We start from the raw sequence: 14,924 nt of genomic DNA, 5'->3' as shown, positions 1-14,924 counted from the left end.
TAGATCCCTTACTTCTATTCGTGGAGAACGGAAAGCATCTTCTAAATTTGTAGGTCATATTAGTTGATGACCATACAAACTTACTTTAGCTATACAGGTTTCGGTATCAGGTTCCGGAAATAGCGATCTAAAATTCCAAAACGAAACTCACATCGATTTCTCACAGGTGACTTGAGGTTTGGGAACAGGTAACAGTTCGAGGAGGCCAAATCAGGTGAACAAGGTGGATGGGCAAGTAATTGGAGCACTAAACCGTTGATTTCAACTTTGGTAGCGATGCTCATGTGCTTCATGTAAAGCCCTTTCACAGCGATTTCGGTCTTTAATCAGTGAAGTACTCCAACAGTATACTATGAAAATCGCAGAAAACCAGCATCATGATATTTGCGACCCATTAAGCCTGCCTTCCAGACACTCGTGCCGCGACGACTTCAGTCCATTGTCATGTAATCATTTATTTCTCAGGCGTTTAATAATGGATCCAGCCAAACATGTACTCGAAGTGCACTTGCGCTCGTCTTTTTAGTCCTAAATAAGCATGTGCAAGATCCTGCGGCTGGATATCGTTCTTATATGCAGAATCTTGCTCAACTATGGTACTTTCTCTTTCCAGTCATACTGAACAATTAGGTGTCTTATTATCATTACCCCTATCTCCATTATTTTTGAAAACCAAAAATAACTCATGCAGAATGTATTTACTATTCATTGAGTACAAGCACTGTTACTTAGTTTATAAATTTTGATCATATTATTGACATTTATTACAATATTAGGAATACGACAGTACATGTTTGGATTCTAAAATATCTAGCTTATCGTTTGGAAACAAGCGAAGCGTCGAAGCCGTTATCAGGTATGCGGTCTTCCTCGTACAACTTGAGGAAAATGTTCAAAGCCACCTTCAAGTTCCACGAAGATTCCTCCAGACAGCGTAAACACCACTTGCGATTGAGGCGTGTCAGCTCTTGAAATACGATGACAGTGTTCTCACGTTCCTCACTTTGCGGTACATACGGTTCCTGCCGGTAGAAAAAATTTCGAAATACAATGTTGTTGTTACCTGACAGAATACCCAAGACTCACCGCTGACTCCGGCTCCTCATGTTTAAAAACATTTTCCCGCCCGTAGGTAGTTAAATTGTACATATGAAACAGATCGTTAAAAATTTTGAACTCGATTGCCCTTTCGAAAATTCCCAGTCCCTTCGCGCACGGTTGAATGTAGAATGTTCGTGTGAAGCCAAGAACGAAATCATCACTCAACAGCGAATTTGCCATTTCCTTAAAGGCTCCGTGAACAGTGATAACTACACATTCCGGTCGAAATATGGGCGTGTCTACTCGGAACGAGAAAAAGTCATGCTCCGTTTTCGGAAAGGAAACCAATACGTTCGCTATTCTCTCGTTGCCCACAACCAGGCTGCTGATGGCTCGATCAATATTTGCCAGCTTCAGCAGATTGCGACTCTTGCCCTGGTAAGCATTCAACCGCACCTGATGGGAGTCCATCGTTTTCGACTGCACGAAATTACTGGTCATCGAAAACTGTGCCTTCGGGTGGTACAGCTCCTTCAAACTGGACCGCTGGAAGGAATCGTAAATGGTGAAATAGTGCTTCACGAACGATTCCGTAAATTTGTACGCCTCCGGCATGCAGATAAAGTTCTGCGAGAAGTTCAAATTGCCATTCTCTAGCAGCGGCATCCCGTCGAGCTTTTCAATTTCCGGGAAAAACTTGCGCACCTGACGAATGTACTCAATGCTCGAGGGCGCCGTGTTACAGAGCGGGTTGTTGTCCAGGAAAACCTCCTTGATGCGGTTCTTGATCACGCCCTGCAAGTCGTCGAAGGTGCTAATCTGAAATATAAAAAAACGGATTCTTGAGAAGGAAAGTTCGCTTTCTGTGGTAGAATATAATCTAGAAATGTAATTAAACTAATTTTTGATTTCGGAAATCATGCCCAGTTCCAAGAATTTCCATGCTCTGATTGTTATAGAAACCAATTCAATTATTGACACTAAAATGTCTCCAAAAAAAAATTTATATATTTATCAGTATATTTACATAAAATCAACAGACATTGTGTAATCCTAATGATTATTAATTATTCCTAAGTATGCTTAGAATCAGTATGGGGTATGTCTCACGCTCGAATAAATTTTACGAAAAACAGTGCTTAAAAAATCAAGAAAATACAGTAAATTGACTTTGACAAAACAGTACAATTTACAGTACGCATTTTTTCCCAAAATAGTGAATAAAAAACAAAAGCAAATAAATTCGATCAGTGTCCAACAAGGACAATAGATCGTAAAAATGACATGTGAATACAACTATGTAATGAACACTGCGAAAAAGTTACCGCAGAGACGGGACTCGAACCTCTTTCGATTTGTTGGTAGGTATCATCATTTCTTGGAAACCGGTCGTCAGAAAGCAAGAAAGTAAAACAGTTTAATATTCTGTATCGAATTAGCTATGGTCGGGAATAAAATGAGAAATTTCCACCGAGGAAAAGTGATATGGAAACTATTTAACGATTTTTGACCCAGTTTTGCAATTTTATTTGTTAAAAACTTCTTTAGATAAACGATGAATGTTTTTGTTTGTAGCTCTGACCATAAAGAGATCTAATGAGTAAAATGTTGTTTATTTATTGAAAATTGTTTGGAGGAACGTGACCTTAATTGGAAAAAACGATTTCCCCGGATAGGAGCTAGCTACGGGTTCGAGTCTCTTCTCTGCGGTAGCTTTTTCGCGGTTTACATAGTTGTATTCACAAATAATTTGTTGAATCAGGTTTCCTCATTAGATACTGATCAAATTTAAAACTAACTCAAGGCGGCTCGACCCGTATAAAAAGCGATAGCAAACTTATATCAAAGTAATAATAGTTCATTTAACTATCGTTGCTTATTTAGGCATTATTTCATTATTTAAATGCTAAAATAATGCTTTACTTGGTATAATAGTTTGTTTTGATATTATTTCGCAATTCAGAGATAATCTTCTTTATACGGGTATAACACCAACATATTTGAATTGTTAGAAAATTTTGATAACTTCTAGAGAAGTATCAGTAATTTTTAGTAAATTCAGCTGAAATACAAGAAAAAGTTAAATTTTGTGTGATATTCATTCAAATTTTTTATTTAAAAATGTACAAACTTAATAAAAAAGTTATTCATTGTTTTATTCTATTGTGTCATTCATTTGGTGTGGATCAAAAATAGAAATATACTTTTGAAAACCTGGGTCATGGGTCTAAATGATGAAAAAAATCATCATTTTTGATAATTTTTTTCAGAATTATCGTTTAACAAAATAAATTCAAATGTTTTGCATGATAAAAAGAGGTATTTTTGAGAACGCTTCCTAAAAATCATGATTTGCGGTGCCCACTGTATCTCATCGCAGACTAATCAGAAGTGAACAAATCAAAGCAGCATAAATAGAGTACAAGTTTTTCTAGACCCCAACGTTTCTGTTTAATTTATTTTGAAATTTTTGAATTTTTGGTGGATTTTCAAAGTGAAAACTACGATTTTTCAAGAAAAATCCGTAATTTTGTTCCTGTAAAACCTCCCCAAAGTAACAAACAACGAAAAGGAAAACGTTGGGGTCTGGTTTTTATATGTAGAAAGTGTGTGTAAAATTTGAAAAAAAATGATTCAGTAGTTTTCAAATGACGAGAAAAAAGCGTTTGTCTATAAAATGTCTATAAAATCTATGGAAACAATTTATTATTCAAGGAAGCCCGTAGAGTCTAACATTTTCAAAAAATCATATTTTTTCTTTTATAATTTGCTATAATGAAACATTTTAAGAATATTTTGTCAAGTTTTTAAGTCGATCGTAGCAGAAATCTTGGGCCTGTGTTTCGAGCTCTTACTTCTTTGCAGTATGAGATAAGCAAAGATAAAGACCCATAACTTGCTGAGTTTTGTTCCGTAGGCTTTCACAATTTCAATTGAAATGTTTTACTATTAGAAACTATAAAGAAAATAATAAATGATTTTTCAAAAGTGTTAGACCCTACCCGCCCCTTAAACCAATCATAAATAGCAAATAATTATTAGATGATTTATTTTCATAATCTCAAGTTTTTCATTATTTCCCTTTTTTTAAGCATTTTTAAGTTCAATAAAAACAAAAAAATGTTGAATTGTTCGTCACAATTTCTTGAGAATCGGATATTTTTATGGTGATTTTTAATTAGTGTATTAGTTTTTTAATCATTAAAATTCCACTATTCGTCACTATTCTTTATGACATTTTGTATTACCACTAATCGAAATGCAATGAGTTAAAGATTTAAAAATCTGTATTTATTTTTTCGATATGAAAAATACAGTTCATTTCAGTGTAAAAATACAGTACATTTGAGTGTGAAAAACAGTACGCAGTTTTTGGGTCGAAAATACAGTACGGATACGAGCGTTAGATATGTCGTTTAGGGTAAGCTACGCATAATGTGAAATGCAGATATTCTATTGAAGGTTCGTTGAAGACCAATAATAGCACCGTTGTATCCATAATTAGTACGGCTTAGAGATCTTCCAAGATACAGGGTGGCAAGTGAATTTGCGATTTCAATTTCCCGGTTTTTTCCCGGTCTTCCCGGTGCGCAGGACTAAAAATTCCCGGTTTTTTAACATGTCCAAAAAACATCGAGAGTTGAGAAAAAGTTCTTCGGGTATCTGCTTGGAACTACGATGAAAAATCTCATCCACAGTTTGTCCAAACGTTAATATTCTGAACTAACAGTACCATCCAGCCCAATGTATTTTCCTTCTTTATTTTGTCCTTTACTTCGCCAGTAACTTCGATGTAGCTATAGGATTAAAACAAGAATCATATCTCTCCAACGGTGATAAAAGTGATCATTTTTGCATTTCATGAAGGAATGAAGCATCAAAATTATTGCAATTTTCTTGAAAAATCAACACAATTTATTTAAACTTCTTGCTTTTTCCAAGAATGCTCTTAAGCGCAGCTTTCACATCATGTTCGACGATTATTGGTGGTGTTTTGTAAAGGGTGATTTTTTAAGAGCTTGAGAACTTTTTTAAACAATAAAACGCATAAAATTTGCAAAATCTCATCGGTTCTTTATTTTAAACGTTAGATTGGTACATGACATTTACTTTTTGAAGATAATTTCATTTAAATGTTGACCGCGGCTGCGTCTTAGGTGGTCCATTCGGAAAATCCGCTTTTTTATCGACAAATTTTGTTCAGCGATGAGGCTCATTTCTGGTTGAATGGCTACGTAAATAAGCAAAATTGCCGCATTTGGAGTGAAGAGCAACCAGTAGCCGTTCAAGAACTGCCCATGCATCCCGAAAAATGCACTGTTTGGTGTGGTTTGTACGCTGGTGGAATCATTGGACCGTATTTTTTCAAAGATGCTGTTGGACGCAACGTTACAGTGAATGGCGATCGCTATCGTTCGATGCTAACGAACTTTTTGTTGCCAAAAATGGAAGAACTGAACTTGGTTGACATGTGGTTTCAACAAGATGGCGCTACATGCCACACAGCTCGCGATTCTATGGCCATTTTGAGGGAAAACTTCGGAGAACAATTCATCTCAAGAAATGGACCGGTAAGTTGGCCACCAAGATCATGCGATTTGACGCCTTTAGACTATTTTTTGTGGGGCTACGTCAAGTCTAAAGTCTACAGAAATAAGCCAGTAACTATTCCAGCTTTGAAAGACAACATTTCCGAAGAAATTCGGGCTGTTCCGGCCGAAATGCTCGAAAAAGTTGCCCAAAATTGGACTTTCCGAATGGACCACCTAAGACGCAGCCGCGGTCAACATTTAAATGAAATTATCTTCAAAAAGTAAATGTCATGTACCAATCTAACGTTTAAAATAAAGAACCGATGAGATTTTGCAAATTTTATGCGTTTTATTGTTTAAAAAAGTTCTCAAGCTCTTAAAAAATCACCCTTTAGTTTTCCAGAAATATCATCAGTTATTTGAAAGCCTAATGATGAAAAATTAAATTTCAAGTCTTACAATTAAAATTAAAATAATTATTTTTCGAACTATTCAATCTTTTTCAAGACTACCACTGAATCAGTCCTTCAAAGGCTATCTGGAAAATCAGTCCTTCTTAAAACTTATGCAAGTTAGGAGTGTATTCTAGAAATCGGCAAAACCAAAGAACTGTTGAAAACTTGATAGTTGTGCCGAAAGAATTAGTTCTATTGAACCGTTCTTTCGTTTTTCTGAAACTTTGTATGTTTCTTCGGAAATAATATGAGAGCTATAAATTATATTTTGTAGTAAACAGATTCAATAATAGTGAAGTCTTTTAGCATGTGTTCTACCAATAATCATTCTCTTTTGTATACATTTTCAAAGTTCGCGAACTTCTACCAGATTCCTCAAACCAGCAAACGTTTCGAAAGAATATTCTATTGAGAAGAATATAGAGCTATCATTCTTCAATAAAGAACTCCAGTACACTCAATCTTCGAGGAGAACTAGTTCTTTTGGACCGGTCGCGGACTGACCATCTCTAGTGTATTCCAATACTTTTTAGCCTGGTATAGTATAAGGTTAAAAATTAAAAATGAATAAACTAAAGCACAACACTCCCCCGCAAACCCGATTCCTTCTAACAACCAGTGACGTCTCTTGACTAAATTTACGGGTTGTGCACTGCTTATATGGTATGATATCAGAACCGTTTCGACGTTGCAACTGAGCCAGCAATTTGTTTTCAACTGCGATAAGCATAAGCCTCTGAAACCTCTCCTGAATGTGTGCATACAAGTTCTTACAGAGTTGACAGTTTGACCAGTTGTGCAGTGCACTAGAAAAGGTTCTAAGTGCAAATGACAGTTCCTCTTTCTTTACTCTTTCTTTCGATTATTGCGGTCCTATAGGCAATCCTTCTATCTTACACTTTGTATAGAATAACGACTGAAATTATCAACTTTCGATCTGCTGTTAAACATTATAATTTAAAGAGAAAATAAACAAAAAGAAACTGTCATTTGAACTTGGAATCTTTTCTAATATTTGTCGAGATTTAATAAAAATCCAGCAGAAGCATCCAATTTATCCTTATTTTTCAGTATGAGCATTCATTGTGCAGTTATTGATGGCAACTAAGAAAGCTCTTATTTATTTAAAATGGCTGAGGTGTTGGCTCTATTTCAATGGATTGTGTACCATTGAACCTGTGAGAAACAATAAGAAGTTTCAAAACTTGTTCTGAACTTCTAGTTCAAACACAAAATGGCCTTCATCTTTTCATTTGTTGTATCAGGAAAATCATGATGCTAAAAATCGTTACTAAGATTAGGACTAGTACATTTTTCCCCGGATTTGCACTAAAATTCCCGACTTTTTCCCGGTTTTTCCCGGTAAAACCAAATTCCCGATTTTTCCCCGGTTTTCCCGATTTTCCCGGTCACTTGCCACCCTGATGATAGTAATTTATCTTGATGGCTAATCGGTGATTAATCAGGTATGAACGAATCCAATGCGATAACTAGAAAAAAATTGCGAATAGCTAGAAAAATGATCAGAAAGTACGAGTTCTTCATAATAAACTCTTCGCTGATTTCTAACCGGTTTTATTTCTAAATAGCCCAACTAGTTTATCTTCTATGAGAAACCCTTCTACAATTGATTTGGATCTAGCAGATTAATGTAACATTTGCAGTGAATGGATTACTCAAACAGACTTTGATTAAGATCATCTACCAATATTATTCAGGATTTCAATGATTAGGTCAATTAGTTCTGTATTCTACTACCTTAGAACTAATCGTCCCGGTCCTGTGTGCGGAAACGAAAAGGGGGTCTTCCAAACCACCACAAATGGCAAGTACTTATCTGCATTGAACGGTTCTAGCACTGATCCGATCCCCGTTTCCAGCCTTCCATCGCAAGTCCGATCAAATAACTCCAATCTGCAGATTTACTGCCAAAACGTCGGTGGTATGAACTCATGTGTCGACGAGTATTTGTAAGCAAGTTCAGACGATTGTTTTGACATTATCGCTCTTACCGAAACTTGGTTCCGAGAAAACACGCTGTCTGTCCAGGGGTTTGGTGCCAGTTACGAAGTTTTTCGAACCGATCGCAGTACTCTTAACAGTCCCAAATCTATCGGAGGCGGAGTGCTCGTTGCGGTACATAGACGTTTCGAAGCGCAGTTGATCGAATCAACGCCTGGTAGTCGTGTCGAGCAATTGTGGATCAGTGTCAAGCTCGCCGAGTTCACACTCTTCCTCTGCGTAGTCTATCTTTCACCTGATCGATGTCGCGATCTTGCTCTAATCAATGCTCACTTAGAGTCCCTTCATGAAATTTTTGCAACTCACGCGCGTCCTATCGACGAAATTTTAATCGTTGGAGACTTCAATTTTCCCGGAATCAAATGGCAAGAAACTTCCGGTGGTTTCTTTTTCGCTGATCCGACGCTTTCAACATTCCATGTTGGCATTACGACCTTGCTCGACGGTTATAGTGTCAACTTACGTCACCAATCGAATCCTGTTGCAAACGAAAACGACCGAATGCTGGATCTATGCTTCTCGAGCAGAGCAGACGTGGCACCTATAATTAGTGCCTCGCCGTTTCCTTTGGTCAAATCTGTTCGACATCACCCGCCACTTCATATTGTGCTCAACTCTAATCTTCCATCAGATAGCTACAACACGACCGACATCATCAGCTATAATTTTAATAAAGCTGACTACACTAAAATGACCGACTTTCTAATACATATTGACTGGGAGGAAATTCTCGACAATGTCTGTCTGTCCCTGCATCCACCATGGCAGACCACCGTAGTGAGACAACTGAAAACGACTAAAGGAGCCGCCCTAAAACGGTATTCAAAACATGGAGGATACGCACTGCGTTTTTCCCAACTTATGGAAATCTTCTTTTATGTTCCCAGTGTATAAAAAAGGTGACAAAAAAGACGTGAACAATTACCGTGGCATCACATCGCTTAGTGCAGTTCCTAAACTGTTTGAAAAGGTTATTCTGGCACAGATTTTACACCACTGCAAGCAATATATTGTTAACACTCAACATGGTTTTATGCCTAAGCGCTCCACAACCACCAACCTATTGTCATTCATGTGCTACGTGACTGATGGTATGTCAAAAGGTTTACAAACAGACGCTATTTACACTGATCTCTCTTCTGCCTTTGATATAATAAACCACAATATAACAATTGCTAAATTGGAAAAACTTGGATTCGGCTCTAACATCCTTCGATGGCTGCAGTCATATCTTATAGATCGTCGTTTAGCAGTGAAAATCGGCGATCACGTTTCCAATGAGTTTATCGCTTCGTCCGGAATTCCGCAGGGTAGCCATCTCGGGCCTTTAATATTTTTACTGTATGTCAACGGCGTCAACTTTACTCTAGAGGGCCCTCGTCTATCGTTTGCCGATGACGTTAAGATCTACTATTACATTCGAAGCCCAGTAGATGCAGGTTTTCTTCAACGACAGTTGTTGAGCTTCGCCGAGTGGTGTAAAGTAAACCGTATGAAATTGAATCCTGACAATGCAGAACAACGTGTGTTAAAGACCTTGGTGTCTTTCTCGATGAGCAACTGACATTCAAGCAACACATCAGCTATATCGTTTCTAAAGCTTCTCGCAACCTAGGATTTGTAACCCCGGGCTCGCAACAGTGCATTTCTTCGACTTCCTTTACGACGAACTAACTACGTTGCTAACAATGCTATTATTGGCTTGCAGAGATCATTCAACCGCATTTCATCAGGATTCGACTTCAATCTATCACGCAGTAGGATACTTGGATTTTTTTTATATATTACTGGAAATTATCATTAGGACCATATTGGGTCTGTTGATTATACCTGAATAAATAAATAAATAAATAAATAAATAAATCGTCTAGGATACAGATCTGATACCGAAAGCAACGTGAACGCCGAAATTGTTTTGGGAAATTCGGCTGATATCGATACAAAGTATTGTTTTAAGATGGCATTACTAAGATAAATTATGATGAGCAATCATTGATTAAATTAAAGAAAAGCTCTGATGCTTTCTGATTGATTTAAACATGTTTTTAATTCCCTAAACATCGTTGAACGAGACATGAGGTGTTGCCCCAACTTCCAAGATATTATTTAACATTGAACCTGTATGGAACAATAAGTTGTTTGAACATTTTCAAGCCCGGTGAAACCAAATTCCCGACTTTTCCCGTTTTTCCTCGTTACTTGCCACCCTGCATAAAACAGAGCTCAGTTGAGCTCTGCCGGCCTCTGCAAACCTGGATGTTGGACTGCAGTGCTATCAGCATCTTTTTCAAGTAGTTCCACACCGTTTCGTTCTCATACATTAAATTCAATAATGAAGCTACAAGTTGCTACACATGATTATGTTTAATGATGATGTTTGTAATACCGTCAAGCCCATCAAACATGAGAAAGAATTTATTTGATCATAGACTATCATGATCGGCAAACCAGCGAAAATTGTTAGCAAATATAATAAATTCGTTACTCATCACTTATGATAATTATTGAATTAGATAGACGACGAGATAGACCAACCTTGGTCTCAGCTAGAAAACATCTCAAAAAAAACATACTAACTGCACTGTGGTTCCCTAAATTGAGACGATGAGTAGGTGAACAGAAGTAACCATTGTAATCAAACATTTAACTTGAATAAAAACATATACACGGCTCTCATCGAGTAGCTCCATTTGTGTAAACAAAACATTCAAATATATCGTTACATCAAACTCAGTTACCATTCATTCCTGCTCATAACGATCGTTGAATCATTCAATCTAAGAAATGCGTAGCTTAAGCACCATTTTGTGTCTTACGGTTGTTGTTTTCGCAGTAGCTGAAACAGCAAATGGTAAAGCGAGAATTCTTTTACCACAAGAGTGCAGAAATTATTATATTTGTACTTATTTTTTGACCACAGATGCTACCACGGCGACAAACATCCCGAACGGCATTCAAAAGCTATTTGACGAAGTTCAGCTGCCCTGCGCTCCGAGAGCTGTACTGAATCGCGTAAGTTTCATTTCGTTCCGACTAGGATCTTCAAAAGCACTATCAAAAACTGGATTCTTTCAGCCTTGTTATTTTTGCAAATGCAACGTACACGGAGATCGACAACACTGCATCTACACGTGCAGCCCTACCAGTGGAAATCCGAACATGCCAGGAACAAAAGTATGCAACGCCGAAGATAAAATTCAACAAGGATGCAAACGGTGCCGCTGCAGCAACGGGCATCTGTTCTACGATTGTTTCCTAGCTTTACGGTGCAACGGCGGAGCCGAGACGGAGGAACCCAATGATTTCTAATGCATAACACAATACTTACATCATTGAATCGTAAATCGATGGCCACCAACTTGGGATAAGCGATGAGTGTTGCCAGCGAAGCCAAATTTTTTATTCCGTTGTGCCTCAAACGAATAATAAAGCAAACGTGACCGATTTTTTTGCCCGCCATTGTAAGAATCCTCGAAAGTGTCCGGGTGCTTTTGGCACTGATTTCGACGAATTTAATTCTGTTCAAATGTTGCTGCAACGAGCACAAATCCAGACAACGATCGTTGAATCGATCCAACAGGACGTAATTCAATTTCTCCTCTACCACCACCTGTCCTTCCTTGAATCCTGCAATGTTCATCTTGAGCACGATGGATATGAGCTCATTTGTACTTTTCATTCGAAGTGCCAATTTGGCCTGCATTAAACAGTTCAGTGCTTCGAAGCAATTGATTACCAAGAACTCATCCTGTTTCGAGTAGGTTTTATAGTAGCAGGGATAGAAATCATAACTGTCCAACAGAGTGAACAACGCCTCTAAGATTTCAGCTTTCTCATAACGACTTTCGTGAACCACAACCACCATGTGCCACTTGGTGTTGAATTTATATTTCTTGAAATTGTTGCAATCATTTACGACGCCATTGATGCACTGATATATTTCTCCGGGTGAAGTGATCTCGACCTCGTCATCCCCGCCAACGGTCCGGGACGGGACGGCAGCCTGCTTTCTAACAGCCGCACCCATAAATGTCGAATCCTGCAAGTATATTCACAATTAATCACCTTTTTCTCCGAAACAAACCGACAAAGCTTAACTTACTATTTTCAAAACATTCGGAAAATACTTCTTCAACACGTCCATATACCCAGGAACATCAACAATACCGTTCCCTTCGATGTACAGCTCGCTGATTCCACAACCTTGCAACGGTCTCAGCGAAGCCGGATGTTTAATTCTGTTGAAACGCAAGTCCAACGTTTGAATAGGCAAATCCTTGATGGCGACCAGGGGTGATATATGTGCGATGCTGTTGTTGGTCAGCTTGATCGTGTTTACTTTCGTGCGAACATCCTCCAACCGGTTGATGGAACTACAGACAAGCTCCAAATGAGCACGGTTTCCGAGAAAAACACAAACCTCCTCAAAATCGGCATGATCCCGGAAATTATCCAAATTTAACAAGTTGGCATAGCCATACATCACTGCATTATCGCAGCGTTCGACGACAGCCGCAAAAACCTTGCCACTGGGATTGATCTGACCCTGTTCATATTTGGCAACATTCAGTTTAACAGTGAGCTTTACAGGATCCGACGAACCAGGCATGGGAATTTTCAAGTTTTTATCAAATAATTTCACAAATGCTTTACTGCACAACCGGACCAGGAAAAAATCAATGTTTGTATACTGCCTGTAGGCCACCGGATAAAAATCATCCGTACTAATAAGAGTGAAAAGTGCTTCCAATATTTCCTTCTTTTGATACTTTCCTTCATGGTGTACCATTATTTGATGCCATACATCCGGCCGGTTCAGTGAGGCCCGGTCGAAGTTTGTGTTGAAACAAGTGTAAACAAGAGCCTTCTCCGGTTCCAATAAAATGTCCGCTTCGCCGCTTTTCATTATTAACACTCTCGTATTCATGTCATTAGGATTCAAATCTGTCAATGCTCCGGAACCATCGTCACCCATCTCCATTCGCTCGCTACTATCTTGATGAATATGCCCGTACAGAGCAACAGGATTTTTATTTAACCGACGATTTCTGTTTTCGGCTTCCGCCATCGCATTGATTTCTTCCATAGGATCATCTTGATCGAAACGGATCTTACTGATGTCCGGCTTCTGTTCCAATTCCTCGAGAAAATCATTATATTGATCAACCAAATTACTCGACATATTTTACGCCTATAAATTTGAGAATTCAGTGAAAATACGAACGATTAACAATCACACCGGTGTTGAATAAATCGATTGAAAATAATTTTTCCGGGACGCTACAGAACTGTCAACATCCATCGAGGGGCTATTTTTGATGTATATTACATACACGGATTTAAATGATCATTTCACGCTTTATTGGCAGAGTGACGCTAAAATGAAATGTAGAGGCGCTGCTTGCTTAGGAATGAAATAAACACCACAGGTAAACTCAAAATGGAGTAGTCTGTGATTTCTTATGTAAAATTTGAACAGGACCCCTCGATTAGCTCATTTCACTGACAGTTTCAGTATGTCGAAGCAAAATAACAAGCGTCTGATGGCTAGATGATTCGTAGCTACGACAATGATTGTTTATGTTTGGAAAATATCAAATTACAGTATGAACGATATTGAACAATTTTGCCTTATATCCAGTAATTCTTACTATAAGAAAGTAAAACTACTAAGAACCATGACCTAGAATTTATTTAGTTTGTTATTGCCTCATCCCATGAAGCATTAAAGTCAGTTGTGACAAGAAATCATTATGCACTGAATGTAAACAAATGTTTAAAAAAACCTTGGTATTACTTTTCTGTTGTGGAATTTGATCTTCTGTTTCAACAGACTTCGCAGCCGATTCAGAGTGTACAGAAACCATTGCATGGCTGGTGCTACGATTCTACTGACACTACGATGACAAATGTTTGATTCCTTCCTAACTTGTATTGTTTCCATGGCATTTTGTCGGAACTAGTTAGTCGACCAAGGGGAGAGTCGCTTAACACAAACTATATTGTGCCTCTAAAAAAACACGTGACATACTGTGAGTCTAAGTGTGCCACTCTGTGCCCCAAGTAGCTGTTTTGTCAAAACTGAGCCCTTTGTGTGCCGCAACTGTGCAACTGTATGAAAACGAAAGTGCCAATATTGATAAATGCATCAACGCATTGTGTTTATGTATGATTGGCACATTGTTCTAAGCGTCCTCCCTTTGTAGTCGACGCTTATTAACGAAGGGTCAATAAAATTACATTATTACTGAACCAAATGATTCTCGATTACTGACCCAACGTTTTTCAATGAATCGTATGGGACATTGTAATCTTGAGTTTATCTTTGTTAACACTACATTGGTTTCTATGTTATTTGATTTTAATTGCCGCATGATGTCTACTATATCGATTTTGATTGGTTCTTTTCGGCAAGCATTAACTGAGAGAGACGAAAGATATGAAATGAAAAGACGGATAGGTATTCTAGATTGAATCAGTTTTAAATTTAGAACGGAAAAGCTAGCCTAGGCAGGCTCATATAGGCATGATCAGAAGAGAATTTAGTGTTCGACCCCCTCAAGTAGAAGGTAAAATCGAATTCATTTCTTTCTTCTGATCATGCCTATATGAGCCTGCCTAGGCTAGCTTTTCCGTTCTAAATTTATAACTGATTCAATCTAGAATACCTATCCGTCTTTTCATTTCATATCTTTCGTCTCTCTCAGTTAATGCTTGCCGAAAAGAACCAATCAAAATCGATATAGTGTACATTGGTTTCTGTTTAAAAACAATTTTGTTCCGAAATAACCTAAAATTACCCACTTTCTCACATTTCAGAAGATTTTCTATGTTTGATCGTAGTTTACACTAAAAAATAGTAGTAATCGCAAGA

General features: G+C 37.9%; 2 protein-coding genes across 2 annotated transcripts; one reads left to right on the top strand and one right to left on the bottom strand.

The window, feature by feature from the left end:
* Positions 1 to 728: 728 nt before the first annotated feature.
* On the bottom strand, positions 729 to 13,341 carry LOC131429966 (nuclear RNA export factor 2). Its single transcript, XM_058594518.1, has 4 exons — positions 12,153 to 13,341; positions 11,379 to 12,089; positions 1,087 to 1,860; positions 729 to 1,022 (listed from the first exon to the last, which is right to left on the bottom strand). The coding sequence occupies exons 1-4, from the start codon at positions 13,230 to 13,232 to the stop codon at positions 816 to 818; spliced, it is 2,772 nt and encodes a 923-aa protein (XP_058450501.1). The 5' UTR covers positions 13,233 to 13,341; the 3' UTR covers positions 729 to 815.
* Positions 10,790 to 11,497, top strand: LOC131429967 (uncharacterized). Its single transcript, XM_058594519.1, has 3 exons — positions 10,790 to 10,901; positions 10,971 to 11,062; positions 11,126 to 11,497. Exons 1-3 carry the CDS (start codon positions 10,835 to 10,837, stop codon positions 11,357 to 11,359), a joined length of 393 nt encoding a protein of 130 aa, XP_058450502.1. The 5' UTR covers positions 10,790 to 10,834; the 3' UTR covers positions 11,360 to 11,497.
* Positions 13,342 to 14,924: the final 1,583 nt, after the last annotated feature.

The sequence above is a fragment of the Malaya genurostris genome, chromosome 2, assembly GCF_030247185.1.
Source record: "Malaya genurostris strain Urasoe2022 chromosome 2, Malgen_1.1, whole genome shotgun sequence".
NCBI classification, from domain to species: Eukaryota; Metazoa; Arthropoda; class Insecta; order Diptera; family Culicidae; genus Malaya; species Malaya genurostris.
Note: the sequence above shows the minus strand (reverse complement) of the source record. Positions and strands in the feature narration are given on the sequence as shown.

Excerpts from the sequence above, each read along its gene's own strand:
- LOC131429967 (XM_058594519.1), top strand. The coding sequence starts at position 10,835 with ATGCGTAGCTTAAGCACCATTTTGTGTCTTACGGTTGTTGTTTTCGCA. Across the intron at positions 10,902-10,970 it reads AGTAGCTGAAACAGCAAATG|ATGCTACCACGGCGACAAAC; the intron begins GTAAAGCGAGAA and ends TTTTGACCACAG. Across the intron at positions 11,063-11,125 it reads CGAGAGCTGTACTGAATCGC|CCTTGTTATTTTTGCAAATG; the intron begins GTAAGTTTCATT and ends GGATTCTTTCAG.
- LOC131429966 (XM_058594518.1), bottom strand. The coding sequence starts at position 13,232 with ATGTCGAGTAATTTGGTTGATCAATATAATGATTTTCTCGAGGAATTG. Across the intron at positions 12,090-12,152 it reads TTCCGAATGTTTTGAAAATA|GATTCGACATTTATGGGTGC; the intron begins GTAAGTTAAGCT and ends ATATACTTGCAG. Across the intron at positions 1,023-1,086 it reads ATGAGGAGCCGGAGTCAGCG|GAACCGTATGTACCGCAAAG; the intron begins GTGAGTCTTGGG and ends TTCTACCGGCAG.